Genomic DNA, 27,908 nt, shown 5'->3' on the forward strand with positions numbered 1-27,908 from the left:
AATTGTGCTGGAAGGGAACATCCATAGGGTCCATGTGGTGAAACAACTGTTAAACTTGTTTGTGTTGTCGTGTACAATACATTCAGCAATTGGATGTTCAAGTTTGCATCCTGCCACAGTTTGGCCATTCAGGCAGGCAGCCAGTGAATTACTTGCCATGCTCACATAGAATGCTGTATAGTAATTGCTGCACCCCTTATATATAACATGGCTGCTTTTACATGTGGCCCTGCCTTTCACTGGGTAGGAGATGCCTGAGACTGGACTGCGGGAGGAGGTGGTGGGAGGGTGTATGGGACAGATGTAACACCTGGGTTGGCCACAAGAAGTGCAGGATTGGAAAAGGATTGGAGTAGGGATAGACAAGGATATTCTGTATGGTTGGCTGGGTAGTGTATCACTACTCTGAATGATGTGAGCAGGATTTCCAGTAGGATATCCCTCATCTCAGGGTATGGCAAAAGGTAGGCAACACCCAATTGAATGATGTGGTTGAGCTTTTCAAGGCTAGAGTGATACTAGGTGTTCAGAGGATTGCCGATTGGTGGGTGGTTAGCAAGTTTACTGGTGTCAGAGGAGGAGATGGCATGTGAGATCTGTTTATGGATTATCTGGATAGGATATTGCCTGCCAATGAAGCTTCTGGAAAGGTTATTGGTATATTCGGACAACTCCTACTTTTTCACTGCAGATGCAGTATTCAGAGGTAGCGAGGCTGTCAGGAAGAGACTTTTTCATATAGAATTGGTGACAGATGTCGAAGTGGATGTACTCTTGGTGGTTAGTGCACTTGATGTGAACAGATGTATTTATGAAGCCATCTGAGAGGTGAAGAACAACATCTAGGAAGGTGGCTTGTCAAATTGAGGAGGACTAGGTTAAGTGGATTTCTGAGTAAGTGTAGAGATTATGGAGGAACTAACAGATTGTTCCTGTCATGGGTCGAGAACATTAAAATATTCATGAATGAATCTGAACCACACAAGGGGTTAAGTGTCTATGGGATAGGAAGGATTCCTCCAGAAGACCCATAAATAAGTCAGCATAAAATGATGCTGTGCGAGTTCCCATGGCAGTACCACAGAGTTGTTTGTAGATTTGGCTTTTGAAAGTGAAATAATTGTGGGTCAGGACATGGCTGGCTAGGAGGATTAGGAAAGAGGTGGTGGGCTCGTTATCAGGACGCTGTTGGGAAAGGCAGTGATCCATGGCTGCAAGGCAATGGACGTGGGGAATTATGGTGTGTAAGGAAGTAGAACTCATAGTGACCAAAATGGTGGTAATGGAACAGGCGGTAAAGGAGGTGAGCAATGTAGGCTAGGAGGTTATGTGCAATAGTCATGGAGGTGTTGGTCAACAAAGGCAGATGTTCATTCTGTGGGAACATTGTATCCAGCCTCAATCGCACAACCAGTAGGGAGAATGTGGGGTTGGGTTTCTGGAGCAGTTAATAGTTAGGAGTTGGGGAGGGGGATGGCTGTTGGTGTGAGGAGGGAGATGGATTCAGGTGTCAGGTCTTAGGATGGACCTAAGGCCTTGGATAGTTGATGTTGGTTCTCTTGGACTTCCTGGGTGGGATAAAGGTCATAAGGTTTGTATGTAGAGGTATCAGAAAACTGGAAAATGCCCTCAACCACATGGTCACTACAATTCATGACCAATGCAGTGGAGGCTTTATTTGTGGGAAGGATAACAAGGTCGCAATTGGTTTTCAGGTTACTGACAGTCTTGTGTTCCATAGTAGTGATGTCGGACTCACTGGGGAGAGATTTAGGAATGGAAAGTGAGATCAAGTTAGAAGTGAGGAATTCCTGAAAGATAACCAGAGGATGATTGGGTGGAATTGGAGTGGGATCATGGTTGGAGGGAGCTTGGAACCGTTTTAAAGAAGATTCAGTGTGAGGTTTTGGTTGGTGTTGTCAGTGGGGTGCATGGCAAAGAAATATTTCCACTGAGGAGAACAAGTGAAGAAAAAGAATGTCCTTTGTAAGTCTAGTATGGTTGAACTTAGGTTTTGCACTAGAAGTGAGGTCTTTAGACAATACTGAGACTTCTGCAGTGGTCAGAATTTTTTCAGAAAGGTTGAGAACAGTGTTACGGGATCAGTGTTCAAGAGCAGTGTTTTTCATGGTGGGTGGAGGAAGTGTTTGGAGACATTGAAGGCAGAGCAAGTCAGCAAGGCATGGTTGGGGAGCTATGAGGGGTTGATGGAAGGATTGTATCAAAGTTGTAGGTTATAGGTAGCCCCAGGCATGCATAAGACAGGATAAGGTGAGGCAGATTCCTCAGATGGTGCTGGGAATGCTGTTCCAACTCTTGAAGGGCAAGAGTTTCTAATGTAGTGATAGCATTAAGGAAGTTGTAGTTTGTGAGAAGCTAATACATTTATTACTTTATGCATTTGAAATAAATGTTTCATGTTCTACCTCTCATGCGATCCCAAAGTGATGGCAGTTCTTGAATCCTCTCTTCAACACAGAGGGCAGTCAATCTTGCCTCTGCATCCTGGTCCCAGCAGTCTTCTATTGTTTCTCTCAACAGCCTCACAGCAGCCCAGTCACGCCACCCCTCCGGAAACAAAGGACGAGCTTTGTGTCGAGAGACAAGCACCTGCATCTGTTCAAATGTTGGATGGTGACCTAGAACATGGGTTCGTCTAATGAATGTATTGTGAAACTATAGCATATTCTAGTGTATGCACAATTTATACAAAAACTGTTAAGAGATTTTCCAGAAAAATAAGAATTGTGTGCATGTCTTATTAAAACTTTCACATTGTCTAGAATGAGTACATTAGTGAAAAGATGCAATTCTGCATTATTCTATTTTCACAAAGTGGATGGCTGTCTGAATTTTCTTGTTTCATCACTGTCACATTATCAATATTGCAAATTATTTGTCATCTCAATCACTGAATTCTACTGTCAATATAATTCCAAGTTTGTCACCAAAATACTATTATAATTCTTTTTACTCCACTACTTTTAAAGTGATCTTGATTATTTTGTACATTTTCAAACTATCTTCACAATTCCTCAATACATTTAAACTATCACATTATGTACATCATTTGCCTGGTACCAGGCTCTGTCGAAGCTGAATGCTGGCTGGAGGAAATGACCCCGGTTGGTGGTTATAGTTCACCTTCAATCAGCTGTGGTTAGCTCGACTACTGCTAGCTATCATGTCCTCTTTCCCAGGTGGCCTTACCGCCTTGTAGCGTCACCCATTTCTCTTCTGCGTTCTGACATGTCTGCTGTTATCTGGCTACACATGAATACAGCATTGGCAACTGGTCTGCCTGCTGAAGCAACAGCAGCAGCTAATGCAACCATGACAGCTACAGATAGACTTGTTGCAAAAGTCACTTAAGCTTATTGCAGACAAACTCCCAGTGCACGAGGACAGTTTGCTCCAGGCCTCAACACCTCACACTCAATGTCTCCATACATCCTCTGTCATTTCTATCTGTCAGTGCTGCTACATTGGACTGGGACACACATCTGCATCAACTAAAGCAACATACCATGATCATTTAAGTCACGGATGATTCATTGCAGTGATTATTATTTCTGTCATGGGTTTCACTGAAGATGCTATTTCTGCTCCAAAAAATTAGCACCTCTGTCTGCCCTTGCTGTGATCTCCTTTCAGGAGATACGTGTTCTGTTGGCAAATTATTATTCACAGAGATATCTTGTGGTTGCCTACAGACTTGAGTTTCACAAATACCATTGACAGCCTGGATAATCATACTGCTCCTGGGTCACTAACTTACAAGGTCTCAGCACAAATGCGATTTCACTTGCGCCAATCAAGTCTCCTTATTTTTGACTTCATGGTTCAACTGGCACCTGATCCAGAGGTCCACACAGTGGCAATTAAACTGGATAACCTATCATTGGAGGACATCTTCCACAATGCACACTTGTTCAAATTTGGGCAGGCTGCCAATGAATGACTCAATGTGCGGCCAGAAGTTGCAGTGGTTAATGCTTCACCATATATTCCACCCCACATCACAGGCATAGGACAACCCCTCAGGTTGCAGCAACATTGTGATTCATCATCATCATCATCATCATCATCATCATCATCATCATCACCATCATCATCATCCATCCAAGATTCCTACGGTGTCCAAAGATCCGATCGCCCCTCAGCAGTAGTCGCAGGGGCTGCTCCCTTCGTGACTACAGTGTTGTTCTGCTCATTCCCGAGCAGACTATTCTGATCGCTCTGGGTCCTGCATGTGCTGACAAAGAGGTGCATCTCAATCCAGTGTGTCAAAGCCATGCAACCTGCTCTGATCCCACCCCACGAGTGCACCAGGACACTATACATGTGCTGCACTCAGTGGTCCCTCTGGCAACCCTTCGTGGAGAAATTGTTCCTCATACTTAGCATTTCTCACCAGCATGTCTGTTTCCAGGTGGACACAGGGGCCACTGTTTCTTCAATAAATCAGGCAATATATGCACAACTGAGCTCACCCGAGTTGTTCACACCATTTAAGTGTTTGGCGGCCTACAGCGAAGGGTCTAGTCCTCTATGTGGGCAGTTCTTGACCATTGCAGTCTACAAATGCATTATGCGGCTCATTATGTTCTTTATCATTGACCACCAATCTGTTACAAACATTTCTGACCTTTAAACTATTTGGGTTTTCTATTTCTGATGAAGTTACAGTTGTATCAACTGCAGCCACTCTCCGGGAACTGAACAATCTCTACACTGTGTTTGCATCTTTATTTCAGTGTATTGGGGGTGTGCCTCGTTTTTCGCATGAAAGAGCAATTGCGGTTACCTTCTGTGCCCCAGGCTGCGGCTGCTATCGAGCTGGTGAAATTTAAAACAAGCCACTCCACTAGTAATCAGAAAGCGCAATGGTTCACTCCAAATGTGTGGAGATTTCAAGGCTACAATCAATGTTCAATTTGAAGTGAAATCATATCCCCTGGCAGCAATGCCTTCTCACCAAACATGCAGCAGGGGAATACTGTGCCAAGACTGACCTTACCAGTGCTTACCTCCAGCTATACCCTTAGATGAGGAATCCCAGAACACTGTTGTCATTAACATGTCTTTTGGATTATATAAGTACAAGTAACTCACATTTGGCATTTCCTTGGTCCCAGCAATTTTCCAGAGGTTTCTGAAACAGCAAGCCCAGCAAATTCTGACTTGAATTAATTACTTAGCGGATTACTGTTATGGGACCCTCCCATCAGGAGCATTTGCAAACCCTTTTTTACAACACTACAGGACACAGATCTGCATTGTGGTTTGGAGAAGTGCATGTTTTTCAGTAAGAAGTTCAGTATTTGGGACATTGGCTGACCAAAGAGGAATTCAGCCCACTGACTGGAATGATGCCACAGTAGATTCCTTACCCCAGTTGATGAAATTACCTGAATCACAGATGGTTTTGAGCATAATCAACTATTATTCCATGTTCTCACCTCACACAGTCCACATGGTGCAATCCCTCAATCAGTTGAGTAGAAAGTGTGTGCCTTACGACTGGACTCCTGACTGCAACCAGGCTTTTAACTAATTGAAAACCGTGCTGAAATCCACTCCTTGCCTCATAACATTATCATCCAGTAACCCATGGTTGTGGTGCTAAACACATCTACATACAGCATCAAGGTGGTCTTAGTGCACAGGAATGGGAATCACTCCGAGCAGCCTATAGCATACAGGGTGCACAGAAACTCCTGTTACAAACTTCTAGGACTTGTACAGGGGAGTGAGTACACAATATTTTGAATGGGAACCCATATCCAAAAATATACCATTTCTGTTCTACAATGATTACAGTTCAGATGTGTAGCTCATCCACTTCTGCTTGAGAAACTGAATTAGGCATGGCACAGTACAATTATCATCTAACAATTTGAAAGAAAACATAACAAAACACTCAATCTTTTAAACTCATCTGATTGTATTAACACTTAAATATTACATGTTTAAATTACTCCAAAACAAAAAAGAACCCAGCATACTGTATACACAGAACAGTACTGATGCATTACAACAATGTTATTTCACATTCAGTGACCATATGACGCAATACATGTCATTGTGACTATCCTATTGCGTACCAGGATAAGCAACAGTGAGGCTTTTCCCCTCAGCAGACATTAACACGTTACACATCTGAATTGAAACCTCATTTGTGGATATAGATCCCTATTCAATATGTTATGTACTTGTTCCCCTCTACAAGTCCTAGAAGTCTATAATGTAAATTTCCAAACACCCTGCAAGCATTCAAAACATTGACCCCTGCACACCAAAACTATTTCCAGATCAAAAATGACACATTGGTGATAGTGTTTGCTGTTAAAAAATTCATGTCTACCTTTCTGAGATGAAGAGCTATTGGTGGAATTATTCAGCCTATACCCCAGCCTCCTGGAGTGGACAGCCCAGTGCCTCCAATATTGGGCATTGTTCCTGAGTACACAAGATTACACCATCTGGCATAAGCTGACACATTGTTGCATCTACGCCCTGCCTTGGACCCTGATTTTGACCAACACGAGGTCCTCTGCCTCCACATCAATTCCAAGCAGGAAAATAAATTTGACAGTTTCCCCATCATAGCTGCTTGGGACACACTGCCAAATGCTGGGACCCCAAGATGCGACAGGTCCTCAGCTATGTGACCTTTGGTTGGCCAACGTATCTCATCCACTGGCTGGTGACCAAGCTCAGCTCCTGAAAACATATTTCTCACAGGCTCTCAGTTGTTGTTGACGTCTTTCTCCTGTACACTGAGATGGATGTGAACCAAGCAGTCATGCCCCAGGTGTTGAGCTTTCTGCACCTAGGACATTGGGGGATGTCCCGTGTGAAAGTGTTTGTTTGCCAACATGTGTACTGGCTGGGGATCAAAACATAAAAAAAAAAAAAAACGGTTCATGGCTGCACAAGATCTCCTCCTCCTCCTCCTCCTCCTCCTCCTCCTCCTCCTCCTCCCCCCCCCCCCCTTTTCATCCCGTCTTCCCTGGAACCACATCCATCTCAATTTTGCAGGTCTGTTGTTAGAGCCAATGTGGTTTATTGCTCACTATCAATGCTTTTTGAAGTACCCATGCAATATGCATGGTGCCCACCACAACTGATGCTACCATAACTGCCTGGAAACAGGTTTCAGTTATGTAAGGATTGCCTCACATATTGGTCTCCGATAATGGGCCAAAATTCACAGAGTCTGCCATCAAAGATTTCTGTAAAGCTTAAGGCATCAAACATATTTGCAGCCCTCTTTTTCATCTTCGCTCAAATGGTGAAGCAAAACATCTCATTTGAACTTTTATGCAGAAAATGGGAAAAGCTGTCTAATCATCTGCCACTATGTTGGGTGTCACCCTGCTTCATCATCTGCTCCTGCCCCCTTCTCAAGACTCGCTCTCATCCCTCCTGGCATCATGCGCATGGCATGGCTGTGTGGGCTCACACCTACAGGAGTACTAAGGTTTGGATGCCAATTGCAGTAGTGGAGACCAACGGGTGGCAAGTTACATCTGTCCAAACATAGAAGGGGCTTGAGTACTGTCACCACAACCACCTCCAATCTTGAGTGCCACCTCCTCCACTGCTTTCTGGTGGCTGCTTTTGACTCCCCACCAGCAATACCTTCTGCATGATTGCAGATCATGGGAACACCCTGGCACACCCACTGCCAGCAACGCCCTGATGGATGCTTGTGGATGCACTCCCATCCCACAGGCAACAGTGTCGATAGGACCGTGTCTTCACCTACACCTCTATTCCATGCCCCATGGCACTGTCCTGCGCACTTCCATGCATAAGCACCTGTTTCAAGAGGGGGGGGGGGGGGGGAGGAGGGAGATCTGGTATCAGACTCCATGGAAGTAGAATGTCTGCCGGAGGAAATGGACCTAGATGGTCGTTAGAGGGCATAGTATCACGGCGGCACCATCTGTCTCCCCACATGAATACGCCTGCCAATAGTGTTCCTCATCTCATAGCTGGCATAAAAACAGCCACCCAGTGAATGGCCAGCCAGTTCTACACTCAATTCTAATACTGTCAGTTACTATCATCACTGTACTATCGACTATTCAATAACAACCTTGCTTGGCACTTGAGTTTAAAATTATGAAAGTTATTTGATTCAATGAACATTAGATTACAGATCATAATATTAAAGTTCTTAATAAAATCAAAAATTTTGAAGTAGCCAACAGCTTTTGTAGATGGGAAAAACTGGGTGGAGACTCTGGCATACTTTGTTGCTCTGATATGAAATGAGAAATGATTTTAATTATTTGAATGAAGAGTGTATATTTAAGAACAACTGTGTCAAGTTAAGGGATCTAAATGTCTCAGTAGTCTCTATTTACAGAGTACCAGAGAAAGCGACAACTGAAGCTTTTCTGGCCAGAGTTCAGTGCCTGCTTAAAACTCTAAATAAAAACAAAATGAAAAAGAGTGTAACAGCTGCTGACTTAAATATTAATATCATAGCTGAAGGAAATGATGCGTCCAAATTCACGGACATAATAAAGAGCTTTGGCTTCAAAGTAAACTTAATGTGACCTACAAGGGAAAATGCATGGTCAGTGATCTGATAATATCTTAACAAATCTTTGTGTTTGAAGACATTTATAAAGTTTTCTTATATACAGGAATCTCTGCCCACTCTGCATTATTCACTGAAGTATCAAAATTAAGAGAGAAATTTCATGTAACAAGAGACATCTGAAAAAGGAACTTCAGTGAAAAAAATTAACTATATTTAAGAGTAAGTTAAGACAGTTTCAATGGCCTTCTGACAACTATATTTCAAGTAGTACTAACTTTGACAAACTTTTATGTAGTTTTCTTCAAATGTTTAATGAAACTTTTACGTTTAAAAGCAAATGTAGCAAAATGAATATGAAACTTTAACGGGCAACTGGAGGTATAAAAATTTCTGGTACCAGGAAGAAGCAACTCCACAATGAATTGAGGATATCTACTGGGTCTTCCGTTTCTGCCTATTTTATCATCTTCTGCCTTCATCACTTCGTCTCACAAAGCTAGCCCACTCTTCTATTTAATTTTATAACACCTGTACCAATCACTCACTGTAATAGGTCACAATTGTCAAGTAGCTAAGGGTGTTAATTCTGTGCAATTTAAGAATGACTATACAAAACTAGCTGTGGCGAAGGCAGATAATAGACAGTGCTATTAGAAGAACTCTAAAAAATTAGAAGTCATCCACGTCATTTTTTTTTAAAAAAAAAAGAAAAAAGAAAAGAAATTGAAATTTGTGGTAAGGACTATGGGACCAAACTGCTGAGGTCATCAGTCCCTAGGCTTATGCACTACTTAATCTAACTTAAACTAACTTACGCTAAGGACAACACACGCACCCATGCCCAAGGGAGGACTCAAACCTCCGACGGGGGGCGCAGAATGAACCGTGAAAAGATGCCTCAGACCGCACGGCTACCCTGTGTGGCCATCATTTAAAACACTCGATTCTTGAATACATTTATCGGTCTGGAGTTTTTCACTAAGCTGAATTTAAGGACAAGAGCAAGAATATCCAGAGAAGAACCATTCTTGTTTAGTTTAATCAGTGTAATAGTGCTGTAGTGGGATGTGCTACAACAAAGACAATATTAATCATGAAAAGGCTTGTTTTTAAAGTTTGTGTTGAGAGTTCTAATGCACATCGGTCCACATGTGGATACTGCCAGTAAATTATTTCTACTTAGAACAGTGATTAACATAGTACTGTACACTTTATCAGAGCACTTCATGTTAAAACAAACTCACACATTTTACTGTAATGAGGACTACAGGATATAGTGTACGAAGGTGTGTGATGTCCTTAGGTTAGTTAGGTTTAAGTAGTTCTAAGTTCTAGGGGACTGATGACCTGAGAAGTTAAGTCCCATAGTGCTCAGAGCCATTTTTCATTTAATCTTAAATGCTATGTATGACAAAAGTAGCACTGGCATAGAACAAAATTTAGTACTGGCATAGAAAGTAAGTACTTTAGATACGCAAACAGTTATTAAGACAGAAAAACATTTAATATTCATTGTCACTGTTGTCCTCCTCCTCCTCCTCTTTCTCCTCCTCCTTCACCTCATCTATAGAAAAATCCCAGTAGTAACATAATATGAGGTATATTATCATCAATGGCAGCACCATTTATTCTTTTGAATTATTAGTAGCTTACAACCAAAACATAGATACATGTGTTTTATGAATAGTACAAACATCGAGTTTGCATCTCAAACATACCAACTTCAGCTTCAAAAGGCATACTATAAGGAGGTACAGAGGTGCCAAGCTGATATAGATCTGCGCACCGTGTTGCTATTTCCCATAGCACTAATCCTAATGCATACACATCTATCTGCTTTAGTGATGATTCACAATCTCTAAGGTTCACTGCTCCCTCTAATACTTCTGGTGCCATGTAGCGTAAGGTGCCAACCTGAAATCATTTTAAAATCATTTTAAAATCATAATTAAAAAAACAAATAACAGTTAAACAAATAAGAAAAGGGTGGAAGACACCAAATATTTTCCATTCACATGGTATATTCTACTTAAAACAGGTATTTCTTTCATTTTTATTTTTTTATACAAGTAATGTATGTGTGAGCATAGAATATTAATAGTAATGAGTAAAACAATAATAATTATGCGGTAGTAGTAATCAACATTATAAAGAATGATGTTCGGCATTATTTTTCCTTTACCACCTAAGATTTAAAACACACAGTGTCACAGAAGTCAAACACACAGTGTACAGGTTATGAGGTAATAGCTTAAACGTTATGTAAAAAGGAGGAAATAAATGAAAGGAATTTTCAATTCTGTGTACAAAATAAGAACTTCCCATGGGTTTTATTTGCTGTTGCAAAAGAATTTTTCCATAAATTAAAATGGGGTATCTAGCAGGTATTTCTTTGATTTATTTCTCACAAAGGTATATTACTTCTTATTTGGCTGGAATTGAACATTTCAACACTTGTGTACTCTACCTCTTCTTGTGTTAGTACCAAATGCTTCAGCCCACAAGAGGACCGTGCCTACTTGTCATGACCAGTTTAGTCCAAATTTATGATATATGTAGGGCATGGCCAGAAATGAATGCAATAGTAGTTAGAGCTCCAGATGGCCAACTGTTTAGAGAAAACACCATTTTTGGCATGGGTCAAATGAGATATCTACGTCTACATCTATACTCTGCAAACCACCTTGAACTGCATTTATGTGGAGCCATTTATGTTAGCATAGGTTCCGGGAGGTGGTTGACTTAGTTGAAATGGTACATCCAAGGGTTGTGGAGTGGCGTCTCCAAGTCAAAACATGTTTTTTTTTCAATTTTTATAATGCAAATAATCTGAAATAATGCATTGTTTCTTCATTTATGTGGCCATAGTGTCTGTAGTTGGTTTACAGTTCTTGAGGGTATTTTTGTTCTGTCTTTGCAACTACAAAAATGCGTAATTTTTTTCACCAGACATGTTTCGCTTTATTGGGGTAAATCAATAACTGATGTCAAATTGAAAGAACCAAGTAATACTTCAAGGTCAAGTTTTCTATTGGACTCATTATATTTAGAGTATTCGGTCTTGTCTGTAGAACTGCAACAATTTGTGCAGGGATATTTAAAAATTGCTGGTTAAATGTCTCAGTTACTTTCTTCCTTCATTTTTCAGCACAAATTAATTTCATCACACAGTCCACATACATCAAAAATTTCATGGTAGTAACCACCAAATGATAACATTATTTACAACTTAAAGAAATTTCATAATAGAAAAGGAAAGCAGTGAAATAATTTTTAAAGCTTGTGCATGGATAATCTTTACTGTAACAAGAACAATATTTTGTGTTATTTTGTAAAATTAAATGCACAGACACTTCATCAAAATTCTTATTATGATGAGGTCCCATACTCCGAGTAGCATAGGGGACGATGCGGAAGACCCGCACCACCATACTAGGCAAGGTTCTAGCGGAGGTGGTTTACCATTGCCTTCCTCTGACCATAATAAGGATGAATGACGATGATGAAGATGACGACACAAAAACACCCAGTCATCTCGAGGCAGGGAAAATCCCTGACGCCACCAGGAATCAACCTGGGACCCCGTGCACAGGACGCGAGAACGCTACCTCACAACCACGAGCTGCAGACAAAATTCATATGGAAAATCCAGGATGGAATGTAACAATACTGGAGATGCCGAGTCACAGATAGGCACAACAAATAAATTATATGGATATGTTGTGCTTTTTAAATAATGACGTTCACTATTTATATGGCTTTTGTGCCACAAAGCACACCGTAGAAGATCTCGATGATCATTAAAGTCAATTAGCAGCCCACTGTCATGGAATACTCTTTAACAACCACAAACCTCAAGGTTCCAATCTCTTCTATGATGGATCTTCTTCCAAGTGAAATGCTAGAAAGGAGACCATGCCCACGAAAGTTCAGAGGAATGTGGATGTGGGTTATCTTGTGTGATCACATACGTTCTAAGACCAAAAAAAGGACCCACCATGAAGGAATTATCTGAATGGGATGGAAATCAGTAGAAGTGATGTACATGTGCAGATGAACAAATGATTACAATTTCAGAAAAACTGGATGATTCGTTCAAGAGAAAGAGCTTTACAAATTGATCATGCCAATAACATGTTGGTCCAACTCCGGCTCTTATGCAACCAGTTTTTCAGCTTGGCAATGATTGATATGAGTTGTTGAGGGATATCATGCCAGATTCCATCCAAATGTTGTGTTGACTGTTAAAATCCCAAGCTGGTTGGAGGGTCCTACCCATAATAATCCAAATGTTCTCAATTGGGGAGAGATCCAGTGACCTTACTGGCCAAGGCAGGGTTTGACAGGTGTGAAGACAAGTAGTAGAAACTTACTCCCTGTGGGTGTGGGCATTATCTTCCTGAAATGAAAGCCTAGGCTGGCTTGCCTTGAAGGGCAATGAAATGGGGCAGAGGACATAGTCAATATCCACCATGCTGTAATGGCACCATAGACGACAACTAAAGGGGTCCTGCTATGAAAAAGAGATGTAACTCTAGACCATCACTCCTGGTTCTTGGGCTGTATGGCAGGCGACAATCAAGTTGGTATCCCACCACTGTCCAGGGCATCTTCAGACATGTCTTCAGAGGTCATCAGGGCTCAATTTGAAGTGGTACTCATCACTGAAGACAATCGAAGTCCAGTCAATGAGATTTCAGGCTGAAGACGTGGACAGAGCTGCCCAGGACAGCCACAGGACACCAACCTGAGTGTCACCTGCCATACAGCCTGACAGTCAGGAGTGAAGGTCTGGGGTGTCATTTCACTTCATAGTGTAAACCCTTTGGTTGTTCTCTGTAGCAACTTAACACCACAGAGATATGTGAGCTACATTCTACTCCCCGTTTTGTTGCCCTCCAAGGCAAGCCATCCCAGGCTTACATTTCAGCAAGATAACACCCATCCACACAGGGTGTGAGCTGCTACTGCTTGTCTTCATGCTTGCCAAATCTTACCTTGGGCAAGAAAGTCACTGGGTCTCTACAAGGCAGAGAACATTTGGAGCATTATGGACAGAACCTCCAACCATATCAGAATTTGGCAATCTAACATGCCAATTAGACAGAATTTGGCATGATATCCCTAGGAAGACACCCAACAATACATCAATCAGTGTCAAGCTGAATAGCTGCTTGCATTAGGGCCAGAGGTGGAACAATGCATTACTGACTTGTTCAATTTGTGAAGCTCTTTCTCTTGAATAAAATATCCAGTTTTTCTGAAATTGAAATCATTTGTTTGTCTGCACATGTACATCACATCTACCATTTGCTGTCCCATTTGGATAATTTTTTCATTGTATATCATTTCTTTTGTTTTAGAGTGTCTGACACTCAGCTTGCTTGGTTCCTGGTCAGTAATTTGATTAACAAATTCACTTGCTTACTTCTAGGAAAGTAAGAGTTGTTCCCCCATTCCAACTGTCAATCACCTCAGTATCTACATTCTGCACAACTATTGAAAATACAACCTCAGTGTTTGTCTCTAGTTCTGATAAAGTATTTGGGGTACAATTTTCCCGCAGCGGTAACACCGTTTCCCATCAGATCACCAAAGTTAAGTGCTGTCATGATGGGCTAGCAATTGGATGGGTGACCATCCAGGCTGCCAATTGCTGTTGGCAAGCGTGGTGCATGCAGCCCTTGTGAGGCAAACTTATTAGCTACTTGACTGAAAAGTAGTGGCTTTGGTCTCATAAACTGACATACAGCTGGTAAAATGGTGTGCTGACCAAATGCACTTGTTGATTCTTCATTACAAGATTACAAAAGGAAATTGGTTATAGTCATACTAAAGTAACCATTCTGGCATTTGCCTGAAGTTATTTACAGAAATTGCAGAAAACTACTGTATGGCTAGACTAGGATTTTAATCCCACTCCTCTCAAATATAAAAACTACTGTATGGCTAGACTAGGATTTTAATCCCACTCCTCTCAAATATAAGAGCAGTGTCTTAACCCCAGTACAATTTCACTTGGTCACCAGAGGCCACCTGACTGTATTTACTTCTGATGTGCACTGAACTTGCAAAACTGTCACTGGATCTCTTCCAAACTTCACCTCCTAGGTATGTAAAAGTCTTACTATGGGACATATAGATCTTCAGCTATTCAAATTGTTAGTTCCTAACCTTCATTAACTGTTTATTACAGAAACACACCACCCTCGGACAGATACCAATTCTCCTCTTCTACTCTCTACTCAAGAGCCTTTTGGCCTCTGGCCCCAAATTCTTATGTCCTACATCTTACTTACAAACCACAGTTTTCTAACAAATGGTGCAGATCTCTCAACACCATCAGAAAAACTGACCAGTCAATCCACCTCTTACTCATGCTGGGGAATTTCAGGGGAATTTCACTATCAATGCCCTGTAAGCACACCAAAAGACCAAAATATAGCTCAGATCTTTGATTGTCTAGTTCATCTGCCACACTCATACTCACCAAATTTTATTCACCAAACCTCTTCACAACACAGGATACAACCAATTCTTCATAAACCAGAATCCCAAAATTTCAGTCTTATTCAAGGGCCTTACTTGTAAGCTTGCATTTAAATATTCATATTCTTCATAAACCAGAATCCCAAAATTTCAGTCTTATTCAAGGGCCTTACTTGTAAGCTTGCATTTAAATATTCATAATGCTACATTGTTGAAGGCCTAAAGTGTCTTCATATGCTCTTAAAACTTTTTTAACTACTCATCTCACAGACTTCAATCAGTCCAAAGTCTACAAAGAGCACTGCTTCACCCAATTTGGGACTTCACCTAACAGTAACAATCTCTTAATTTTATTAATCACACCATTACTACCCTCCGAGAATCCTCAGCTGCCTACCCTCAACTGCTTTACAATGCACACCCACTCACCAATAACAGAGGTACCTTCTGTAACCTCAAAACCTATCCTGACCAAAAGATCCAATCAAGAGAGAAAGTTGATACTTGCTGCCATGATGAACTGTAGTGATTATTTGATGGATCTCCCAACTAGCAGTGAAGTGCTTTGATCAACAAGGCCTACTGCAGGTATCCCATTACATAATTCTAGCATGACCTTCACAGGTTAATCCCACAATATTATGAAAACTATTATCCACTTTTACACTCCCACCAAAAAAGAAATCTCTGAATCACAGTCTTGCAGTGCAAGAGGGAGCTAAGCCAAGGGCTATAGCTGCAAACGAAAGCATGAAGAAACTTGGGACCAAACTACATGAGTGAAAACAATTACTGAAACTGTTCCCATAAGGGAATAGAGTAGCAGTCACAACTGTGCTGTGAAATCTATGAGAGCTAATGTCAATTGGTGTGAACATCACTGACTTACAGTGTGCAAAAAGGATATACTCTTTAACAAATTAGGGAACTATAATCTGCAAAATGCTTTTTGTGTGATCTTGTGCATGGTAATGCCTGCAACAGAGTGTGTAGAAATGGTGCACACTTTGACAGTGGTAATAAAATAATAATATCAGATACAAATTAAGTGAAGAATGGAAATGGTGGTGCAGTAAGGGTGTCCACTACACACAGGAGGTGGCTACATGGGCAAGAGGGCCTGTGTGGCATGGATTGGGCAGTTTTTAAGGTTAGACAGCCTCAGGAAAGATCAAAAAGGGCTCCAGTCTCAAAGGGTACTGAGCAAAGAAGTGACGAGAATCGACCAAGCAACAGTCGGTATTGCTGTTGTAAATTGTCGTAGCTGTGTTGGAGAAGTACCCAAGCTTCAAGCACTGACAGAAAGCATTGAAGCTGAAATGGTTATAGTAACAGAAAGCTGGCTAAAGCCAGAGATAAATTCTGCCAAAATTTTTCCATAGGCGCAAATCATGTTCAGAAAGGATTGATTAAATAAAGTAGGTGGTGGTGTGTTTGTGTCTGTTGGTAGTAGTTTATCTCGTAGCGAAGTTGAAATAGATAGTCCTGCGAATTACACTCCTGGAAATTGAAATAAGAACACCGTGAATTCATTGTCCCAGGAAGGGGAAACTTTATTGACACATTCCTGGGGTCAGATACATCACATGATCACACTGACAGAACCACAGGCACATAGACACAGGCAACAGAGCATGCACAATGTCGGCACTAGTACAGTGTATATCCACCTTTCGCAGCAATGCAGGCTGCTATTCTCCCATGGAGACGATCGTAGAGATGCTGGATGTAGTCCTATGGAACGGCTTGCCATGCCATTTCCACCTCGCGCCTCAGTTGGACCAGCGTTCGTGCTGGACGTGCAGACCGCGTGAGACGATGCTTCATCCAGTCCAAAACATGCTCAATGGGGGACAGATCCGGAGATCTTGCTGGCCAGGGTAGGTGACTTACGCCTTCTAGAGCACGTTGGGTGGCACGGGATACATGCGGACGTGCATTGTCCTGTTGGAACAGCAAGTTCCCTTGCCGGTCTAGGAATGGTAGAACGATGGGTTCGATGACGGTTTGGATGTACCGTGCACTATTCAGTGTCCCCTCGACGATCACCAGAGGTGTACGGCCAGTGTAAAAGATCGCTCCCCGCACCATGATGCCGGGTGTTGGCCCTGTGTGCCTCGGTCGTATGCAGTCCTGATTGTGGTGCTCACCTGCACGGCGCCAAACACGCATACGACCATCATTGGCGCCAAGGCAGAAGCGACTCTCATCGCTGAAGACGACACGTCTCCATTCGTCCCTCCATTCACGCCTGTCGCGACAGCACTGGAGGCGGGCTGCACGATGTTGGGGCGTGAGCGGAAGACGGCCTAACGGTGTGCGGGACCGCAGCCCAGCTTCATGGAGACGGTTGCGAATGGTCCTCGCCGATACCCCAGGAGCAACAGTGTCCCTAATTTGCTGGGAAACGGCGGTGCAGTCCCCTACGGCACTGCGTAGGATCCTACGGTCTTGGCGTATATCCGTGCGTTGCTGCGGTCCGGTCCCAGATCGACGGGCACGTGCACCTTCCGCCGACCACTGGCGACAACATCGATGTACTGTGGAGACCTCACGCCCCACGTGTTGAGCAATTCGGCAGTACGTCCACCCGGCCTCCCGCATGCCCACTATACGCCCTCGCTCAAAGTCTGTCAACTGCACATACGGTTCACGTCCACGCTGTCGCGGCATGCTACCAGTGTTAAAGACTGCGATGGAGCTCCGTATGCCACGGAAAACTGGCTGACACTGACGGCGGCGGTACACAAATGCTGCGCAGCTAGCGCCATTCAACGGCCAACACCGCGGTTCCTGGTGTGTCCGCTGTGCCGTGCGTGTGATCATTGTTTGTACAGCCCTCTCGCAGTGTCCGGAGCAAGTATGGTGGGTCTGACACACCGGTGTCAATGTGTTCTTTTTTCCATTTCCAGGAGTGTACTATGGGTGGAGGTTATACTCAAAAGCTGTACCAAAATAATAACTGGCTCCTTCTACTGAACCCCCGACTCAGATGATATAATAGATGAACGGTTCAAAGAAAACTTGAATCTCATTACAAATAAGTACCCAACTCATACAGTTATAATTGGTGGAGACTTCAATCTACCCTCGATTTGTTGGCGAAAATATATGTTCAAAGCCAGTGGAAGACGGAAAACATCTTCCGAAATTGTACTAAATACTTTCTCTGATAATTACTTTGAACAATTATTTAATGAGCCCACATGAATTGTAAATGGTTGTAAAAACACACTTGACCTCTTAGCCACAAATAATCCTGATCTAATAGAGGGTGTCATGACGTATACAGGGATTAGTGAACACAAGGTCATTGTAGTGACGCTCAATACCATCTCAACCAAAACCACTAAAAATAAATGCAAAGTATATCTGTTTGAAAAAGCAGATAAAAATTCGCTTGATGCCTTCCTAAGAGAGAGTCTCCATTCCTTCCAAGCTAATTATGTAAGTGTAGACCAGATTTGGCTTTAATTCAAAGATACAGTACCAACGGCAATAGATAGATTCATACTGCATAAGTTAATAAGGGATGGGACTGATCCACCATGGTGCACTAAACGCGTCAGAACACTGTTGCAGAAGCAAAGAAAAAAAACATGCCAAATTCAAAAGAACGCAAAATCCCCAAGACTGGCTAAGTTTGATGGAAGCTTGAAATTTAGTGCGGGTATCAATGCGAGATGCTTTTAATAGTTTCCACAATGATACATTGTCACAGAATATAGTAGAAAACCCAAAGAGATATTGGTCATATGTAAAGTACGCCAGTGGCAAAAAACAGTCGATGCCGTCAATGCGTGATAGCGATGGAAATGTTACCGATGATGGTGCCACTAAAGCAGAGTTACTAAATACAGTTTTCCATAATTCATTAACGAAAGAAGACAAAGCAAATATTCCAGAATTTGAAATCAGAACAGCTGTTAGAATGAGTGACATAAAAGTAGGTATCTTAGTTGTTGCGAAACAACTCAAATCACTTAAGAAAGGCAAGTCTTCTGGTCTAGATAGTATACCAATCAGGTTCCTTTCAGAGTATGCAGCCACAATAGCACCTTCCTTAGCAATCATATACAACTGCTCACTTGATGAAAGGTCGTTGAAACCAGACATAAATAGCAGTGAAATTTTGAACTCAGATTGGACAAATAGGACTGATGATATGGGAGGTGGTGTGTTCATTGCAGTTAAAAGCTGTTTAAACGCAGTTGAGATGTTTGGAGCCGACTATGAAGATTTTCATTAATGACACTTTTATTTGCTTTCCCAAACAAGGAAACTCTACGCTGTTTCTCTGGTGTTTTAGCAACTTCCACTGACATGGAAGACACAATGACATTAGGGTCACTAATACCTTCTTCTAGATTAACTTCATCTAGAAAATCAGGCCTGTTTGTCGGCAAGACTGTGAAATAGTCTGGATAAAGCTGTCAATCAGACAAGAACTGACCACAGTATTAGAATGTTTTTATAGAGCACCTGCATCCACAGCAAACGTTGCAGAATGTTTCGAGGAAAGTCTTGAGTACATAGGAAATAAATATCCACATTATCCATTAGTTATAGGTGGAGACTTTAAGCTGGCATCCACTGACTGGGAAAATTACATATTTATCACAGGGGGCAGAAGCAAAAGACTCATGTGAAGTTATTCCAGGAGTATCTTCTGGTAAACCTTCCAGGATGTAAGGTCGTGGTCCATGAAACTCTTCAGCAGAAGATATGTCATCCGGTCTTTTATTTATTTATTTTTTGGTTTTAGGGCGCACAACTACAATGGTCATTAGTGCCCTGACTAATTTAGGAATGTACCGCGAGGCACAAGGTTAAAACAGAAATTAAAAGGGGCAACACTATAAAAGATGTATTAACAGGCATAGGATTAAAAAACTACAGCATAATCAAACGTCCTTAGACAGGTGTGTCAAGTTGATAAAACGAAGAACGCGAGCAGCAGCTCCTGGGTCATCCGCTAAAATGGCATCCAGAGTACATGGCAGGCCAAGATCAAGACGCAGCGTAGTAAAATCCGGACAGGACGTTAAAATGTGGCGGACCGTCAGCAATTGCCCACATGGACAGAACGGCGCCGGCGCTGCCGTCAGCAGATGGCGATGGCTGAACTGACAGTGTCCAATTCGTAGCCGGGCCAAAACGACCTCCTCCCGCCGAGAAGGACGTGAGGAGGACGTCCAAGCTACGGGAAGAGGTTTCAAGGCCTGAAGCTTGTTGTCCATAAGTGCAGCCCAATCGGCATGCCACAGCGATAAAAAGTGCCGACAAATGACCGTGCTACAATCTGATGAAGGGACACAACAAGAAGCCGTCCGAGGCTGGAGGACCGCAGCCTTGGCCGCGGCATCTGCAGCTTCGTTCCCAGGGATACCGACATGGCCAGGAACCCACATAAAGCTAACTGGAGACCCGTCGTCCACCACCTGCTGAAGAGAGCGTTGGATCCGGTGCACGAAAGGGTGAACCGGATACGGATCACTGAGGCTCTGGATGGCGCTCAGAGAATCGGAACAGATGACATAAGCAGAATGTCGGTGGCGGAAGACGTAAAGAACAGCCTGGTAGAGGGCAAAGAGCTCAGCTGTGAAGACCGAACAATGGCCATGTAGCTGGTATTTGAAACTTTCTGCCCCGACAATAAAAGAACACCCGACCCCGTCATTGGTCTTAGAGCCATCTGTATAAATGAAGGTCATATTAATGAACTTTGAACGAAGTTCGACAAAACGGGAGTGGTATACCGAACCGGGGGTAACCTCCTTTGGGAGCGAGCGGAGGTCAAGGTGAACGCGAACCTGAGCCTGGAGCCAAGGTGGCGTGTGGCTCTCGCCCACTCTAAAGGTTGCAGGGAGTGAAAAATCAAGGTGTTGAAGGAGGCGACGAAAGCGAACTCCAGGGGGTAGCAGGGCAGAGACATAGAACCCGTATTGACGGTCGAGAGAGTCGTCAAAAAAGGAACGATACGATGGGTGGTTGGGCATTGACAGTAGTCGACAGGCGTAACGACAAAGCAGTATATCGCGCCGGTAGGTGAGTGGCAATTCACCGGCTTCAGCATGAAGACTCTCGACGGGACTAGTATAAAACGCTCCAATCGCAAGCCGTAAACCCCGATGTTGTATGGAGTTGAGGCAGCGTAAAGATGGACGGCCGTGCAGAAGAGTATACAAAGCACCCGTAATCCAGCTTGGATCGGACGATCGACCGATATAGGCGAAGTAGGACGGTTCGATACGCTCCCCACAACGTGCCACTGAGAACACGGAGGACATTTAGAGAATGGGTACAATGGGCAGCTAAATATGACACATGTGGAGCCCAACTAAGTTTCCTGTCAAATGTAAGACCTAAAAATTTTGTTGTCTCCACGAATGGGAGAGCAACGGGGCCGAGTCGTAAGGACGGTGGGAGAAACTCTTTGTAGCGCCAGAAGTTAATACAGACCATTTTCTCGACAGAAAAACGGAAGCCATTGGCGACACTCCAGGAGTAAAGACGGTCAAGAGAACACTGAAGACAGCGCTCCAGGAAACATGTACGCTGCACGCTGCAATAGATGGTAAAATTGTCCACGAAAAGGGAGCCTGATACATCATCTGGGAGGCAATCCATTATTGGATTGATCGCTATGGCGAAGAGAGCGACGCTCAAAACGGAGCCCTGTGGCACCCCATTCTCCTGGCGAAAGGTGTGACAGGGCAGAACCCACACATACCCTGAACAGTCGATCCATTAAAAAGGAACGAATAAAAAGAGGAAGGCGACCGCAAAAGCCCATGTATGCATGGTGCGGAGAATGCCCGCCCTCCAACAGGTGTCGTAAGCCTTCTCCAAATCAAAGAACACAGCCGTGGTCAGGCGCTTCCACAAGAAGTTATTCATAATGAAGGTCGACAAGGTAACCAGATGGTCAACAGCAGAGCGGCGCCTACGAAATCCACATTGTACATTGGTAAGTAGGCGTTGAGATTCGAGCAGCCAAACCTAACGAGAGTTAACCATTCGCTCCATCACCTTACAGACACAGCTGGTAAGCGAGATGGGTCGATAACTCGAAGGCAAGTGCTTGTCCTTCCCTGGCTTACGAATCGGTACAACAATAGACTCGCACCAGCACGCGGGAACATGTCCCTCAATCCAGATGCGATTGTAAGTACGAAGAAGGAAACCTTTACCCGCAGGAGAAAGGTTCTTCAGCATCTGAATATGAATAGAATCAGGCCCCGGAGCGGAGGACCGTGACCGGGCAAGGGCATTTTCGAGTTCCCGCATGGTGAATGGGGCATTGTAGTTTTCACAATTCGAGGAGTGGAAATTAGGTGGTCGAGCCTCCTCTGCCTGTTTTTGGGGGAGGAAGGCAAGGGGGTAATGAGTGGAGCTCGAAACCTCTGCGAAAAAGCGGCCGATGGCATTGGAGACATCCTCAGGGGCCACAAGGACGTCATTCGCGATCGTCAAGCCAGAAACTGGTGAGTGGACCTTAGTGCCAGATAGCCGGCGCAGGCTACCCCAGACAACAGAAGGAGGAGTAGAACTGTTGAAGGTGCTTGTGAAAGCAGCCCAGCTGGCTTTCTTGCTTTCTTTAAAAATACGATGACACTGCGCACGTAATCGTTTATAATTGATACGATTCGCCACTGTAGGGTGGCGTTTAAAGGTGCGTAAAGCACGTCAACAAGCACATAAGGCATCTCTACATGCTGCGGTCCACCAGGGGACCGGTACGCTGCGTGGAGAAGAAGTAGTGTGAGGGATGGAATATTCAGCAGCAGTGAGAATGACTTCTGTGAGGTGTGCGGCCTGACTATCGCAGCTTGTGAAGGTTTGATCCTGAAAGGTCGCCCTGGAAGAAAAGAGCCCCCAGTCCACTTTGGAAATGTTCCAACTAGTTGAGCACGGAGAGGGGGTATTATATAGGAGATGGGTAACACACGGGATGTGGTCGCTCGAATATGTATCAGAAAGTGCATACCACTCAAACCGGCATGCAAGTTGGGCAATACATACAGAGAGGTCTAAATGGGAATAGGTGTGAGAGGTGTCTGAAAGGAAAGTAGGGGCGACAGTATTGAGGCAGACAAGATTAAGCTGGTTGAAAACATCTGCTAACAGTTAGCTCCTCGGACAGGATACTGGAGAACCCCAAAGAGGATGGTGAGCATTGAAGTCTCCAGTTAACAAAAATGGTGCAGGGAGCTGAACAATAATTTGCAGCATGTCTGCCCTGGTAACGGCAGATGACGATGGAGTGTAAATGGTACAAATGGAAAATGTAAAAGTGGGGAGAGTAATGCGGACGACAACTGCCTGCAGGCCGGTGTGCAATGTGATGGGATCATAGTAGATATCATCCCGGACCAGCAACATAACCCCTCCATGATCCGGAATACCCGCCACAGGGGGTAAGTCAAAACGCACAAAGGTGTAGTGTGCCAAGGCAATTTGATCGCATGGGCGTAGCTTCGTTTCCTGGAGGGCTACAACGAGCGGACGGTGCAAGCGGAGCAGCAATTTCAAGTCCTCTCGGTTGGAGCGAATGCTGCGAATATTCCAGTGAATAAGTGCCATCGTGAGAAGAAGAAGATGCAAGAAGGGGTCATCTCTAAGGCCGCTGAGGGCCCAGCTTCGAGCGAGCACTGCCGCCACTAGCAGGAGGCAGACGGTCATCGTCCATTTGTTCTATAGGTTCATCGGCCACCTTGTGAAGATGGCCAGGAGGGGGAGCTTCCTCCGCTGGTGAACGGCCAGATGTTCGGCTACCAGCGGTGCGGCCAGGCAAAACGGATGACGGCCTGGGGCGGCAACCGCTGGGTGGCGCAGGAGGAGAAATGCGCCATGGAGGGGAAGGAGAACTGTGCTTCCTATGAGCCTTCTTGGAAGGTCGTTTTGTGGAAGGATTGGTCGATGGCTGAGGGTTCGAGGTACGTAGAAGGTCTGCACGAGACGGTTCCTTCTTGAAGGCCCGCGCATCTGACTTCTGGGTCTTCGTCCTGGCAGAAGCTGATAAAGGTGCTTGTGTCGGAGGGGCGACGGGAGGAAGAGGAGACGTCGACCGGGCGATCTTAGCACTGGCTGAACGGACAACCGTAGTGCTGAAGGTCAGATCGCATGTCTGCGTCGCCACCTGCCTGGTAGTCCGAGGAGAGGCGAGGACAGTACTGTACTTCCCCGCTGGGAGCAACGTGGGCTTCCTACTAGCAAATAGCTTGCGAGCAGCCGAGGTGGAGACTTTTTCTTTGACCCGAATTTCTTGGATACAGCGTTCTTCCTTGTAGATGGGACAGTCTTGGGAGGATGCTGCATGGTCACCGTGACAGTTCACACAACGAGGAGACGGAGGTGGACAGTCACCCTCATGGGCATCCCTGCCACAAGTCACACATGTAGCCGCATTGGAACAAGACTGGCGAGTGTGATTAAAACGCTGACACTGGTAGCAGCGCGTAGGTGTCGGGACATAGGGGTGAACAGAAATAACCTCGTAGCCCGCTTTGATGCGCGACGGCAGCTGAACACTATCAAAGGTCAAGAAAAGTGTCCGGGTCGGTAAAAGGTCATTGTTGACCTTTTTCATGACCCTATGGACAGCCGTCACACCCTGCTCAGCGAGGAAAGACTGAATCTCCTCGTCAGTCAATCCGTCAAGTGATCTAGTATATACCACACCACGAGACGAATTCAAAGTGCGGTGAGCCTCCACCTGGACAGGGAACGTGTACAGGAGTGTGGCCCGAAGCAGTTTTTGTGCCTGAAAGGCGCTCTCAGTTTCTAATAACAAGGTACCATTACGCAACCTGGTACAAGACTTGACAGATCCGGCTATGGCATCTACGCCCTTCTGGATAACGAAAGGGTTGACAGAGGAAAAATTCTTTCCGTCCTCAGATCGAGAAACTACGAGGAACTGTGGGACAGGCGGTAGTACTTTTGTCACTGGTGGCTGGTCAAGTTTCCATTTGTGGGCAAAGTCGAGAGAGAGGAAGGAGAAGAAGAAGAAGAAGAAGAAGAAGAAGAAGAAGAAGAGAAATCCATTGCGGAGGAATCCCCCATGATTGCCAGCATCTCCGATGGTGCGCTCCTTCCTTGTGGGGACCCTCTCAGAGGGCACTCCCGCCTTAGGTGATTGTTCACACCTCAGGTCACACCTCCCGAGAAACGGATGGAGGGACCAATCGGCATGGTCGGAAGGTGTCAGCTCAGGCAATCACCCCTCCCTGGGCCTGGCCTTTACCAGGGGGTACGTGCGTTCCTTACTTGTCTACCCAGGGGGGGGCAATTACGCGTTACCCTGTCACCGGCTACGCGTGCGAACGTGTGGGTCGGTCTTCAGGCACGCACAGGGAGGAAGGAAGAAGAGGAAAAAAAAGGAGAGAGGGAAAGAAAGGAGAGACTGTCTCAAACGCCGAAGCAGAGATGAGAGAAGGAGAAGAAGGCAAAGAGAAGAAGGCAAGGAGAAGAAGGCAAGGAGAAGAAGGCAAGGAGAAGAAGGCAAGGAGAAGAAGGCAAGGAGAAGAAGGCAAGGAGAAGAAGGCAAGGAGAAGAGTAAGTAAGACAGTGAGATGGAGAAGAACAAAGAAAGGAACCAACCAAAGGAAGGAAGAAACCAGAAGAAGTGAAAAACCAAAATGAATGCAAATATAGATCGTGAAACCGTCCGTCTCCAGACGCAGGCGCTAACTACCCCCTTGAGGGGGAGGGACTCCTTTTAGTCGCCTCTTAAGACAGGCAGGAATACCGCAGGCCTATTCTAACCCCCGTACCCGCAGGGGGGGACATCCGGTCGTGAAAGCCTTCATACTATTCCAGGAGTGCTCTCAACATACAGCCTGGAGCAGTTGGTTAGAAAACCAACTCAAGACGGGGACATATTAGATTCTTGGTGATGAACAGACCTGATCATTCTGAGGAAGTTAATCTAGAAGAAGGTATTAGTGACCATAATGTCATTGTGGCTTCTATGTCAGTGCAAGCTGCAAAAACACCAAACAAATAGCGTAGAGTTGTCTTGTTTGGGAAAGCAAATCAAAGTGTCATTAATGAATATCTTCATAGTCAGCTCCAAGCATTCACCACGGGGGACAGAGATATTGAGCATCTTTGGTCAGAATTTAAAGGTATTGTCCACCACATGCTAGGGAAGTATGTGCCTAGCAAAGGTATAGGGGAGGGAAAGTATCCACGTTAGTACAACAAACATGTTAGGAAGTTGCTGAGAAAGCAGGGAATTTTGCACAGTCATTTTGAACATAGTCACTGCCCCACTGACAAACAGAAATTTTGCAAAATGAAAGCAGCTGTCAGAAGGACAATGAGAGATCCTTCTAATGAATTTGAAAGCAATATTTTATCTGCAGACTCTAAAAAAAAATTGTCGTACGTAAAATCTCTGAATGCTACAAATAATTGAATACCTTCTCTTGAAGACAGTAGGGGTAATGCAACGGATGATGAGAAACAGAAGGCTGAAACTCTAAACCTAGCTTTCTAAAACTCGTTTATGGTAGAGGACTGCAGCAACATTCCCCTTTTCATTCATCAAACAAATTTAAGCATGGTTGACATAGTGTTTAGTGTATCTGCGATTGTAAAGCAGTTAAGATCCTTATACACCAGGAAGGCGTGTGGCCCAGACAGTATACCCATAAGATTATATGTTGACTATGCTACAAATATAGCACCATTCGTATCCATCACACATCAGAGATCGTTGGAACAGCGGAAAGTTCCACAGGACTGGGAAAAGGCTAAGGTCATAGCAATCTATAAAAAGGGGAGAAAATTGGATGCCATTGATTTGTTGTAGAATCATGGAACATAGTTGTGTTCAGACATAATTACCTCTCTAAACTCTGAGAATCTCAGCTGCAGAAACCATCACAGTTTTAGGAAACAGCAGTCATGCGAGACACAGCTGGCCCTCTTTGTGCATGATATACAACAGGCTCTAGATACTGCCTCCCAGGTTGATGCCATATTTCTCTACTTTCGATAGGTATTCGACTCAGTTCCACACTGCCGCTTGCTCCAAAAAGTGCACACTTATGGTCTACCCAATGAAAGACGTGGTTGGATAGAAAGTTTTCTAACAGACAGAGAGCAGAATGTCGTCCTGAATGGGGTGACTTCAACAGAAACAAGCGCAACTTCAGGTGTGCCCCAGAGCAGCGTAATAGGTCTGCTGCTTTTTATGATTTACATAAACAATCCGGTTGATGGTATTGGCAGTGGCATTAGACTGTTTGTCGATGATGCTGTAGTCCACAGGAAAGTAGTATCACACGAAAATTGTAAACAAATCAATGCAGATTTGCAGAAAATAAATGCATGGTGTAATGACTGGCAGTTATCTCTCAATATTGTTAAGTGTAACCTACTGCATATAACAAGGCAAAAATCCCTGTTAATGTATGAGTACAAAATAAATGCCCAGTCTCTGGAAGCGGTAACATCCGTCAAGGGTCTTGGTGTGACTATTCGAAATGATATAAAATGGAATGATCAGACTACACAAGTAACAGGCAAGGCGAAGTCTAGATTGTGGTTTATTGGTAGAATCCTGAAGTGATGCAGTCCTTCAACAAAGGAAACTGCTTACAATACTTAGTTCGTCCAAGTACTGTTCATCTGTATGGGACCCTTACCAGTTGGGTCTGATTCAAGGGACTGAGAAGGTCCAAAGAAGAGTGGCAAGATTCGTGACTGGCACATTTAGCCACCGTGAGAGCATTACAGATCTCATTAAAAGTTTGAAGTGGGACACACTTGCAGATAGATATGCGCTAAATGGAAGGGGCTGTTCACTACATTCTGAAATCCGATCTTCGGCGAGGATGTAGAGCAT

At 44.1% G+C, this 27,908-nt stretch overlaps 1 protein-coding gene across 2 annotated transcripts in view; it reads right to left on the reverse strand.

Moving 5' to 3' along the window:
* LOC126297828 (bone morphogenetic protein receptor type-2) overlaps positions 1 to 27,908 on the reverse strand; it is a 367,974-nt gene that overhangs the window by 53,555 nt on the left and 286,511 nt on the right. For both annotated transcript variants that reach the window (XM_049989074.1, XM_049989073.1), the window contains exons 10-11: positions 10,279 to 10,474; positions 2,427 to 2,639 (exon numbers count right to left, since the gene is read on the reverse strand). In XM_049989074.1, the coding sequence (XP_049845031.1) occupies positions 2,427 to 2,639; positions 10,279 to 10,474 (409 nt within the window). The remainder of the gene's footprint in view (positions 1 to 2,426; positions 2,640 to 10,278; positions 10,475 to 27,908) is intronic.

Source organism: Schistocerca gregaria, chromosome X (assembly GCF_023897955.1).
Source record: "Schistocerca gregaria isolate iqSchGreg1 chromosome X, iqSchGreg1.2, whole genome shotgun sequence".
NCBI lineage: Eukaryota > Metazoa > Arthropoda > Insecta > Orthoptera > Acrididae > Schistocerca > Schistocerca gregaria.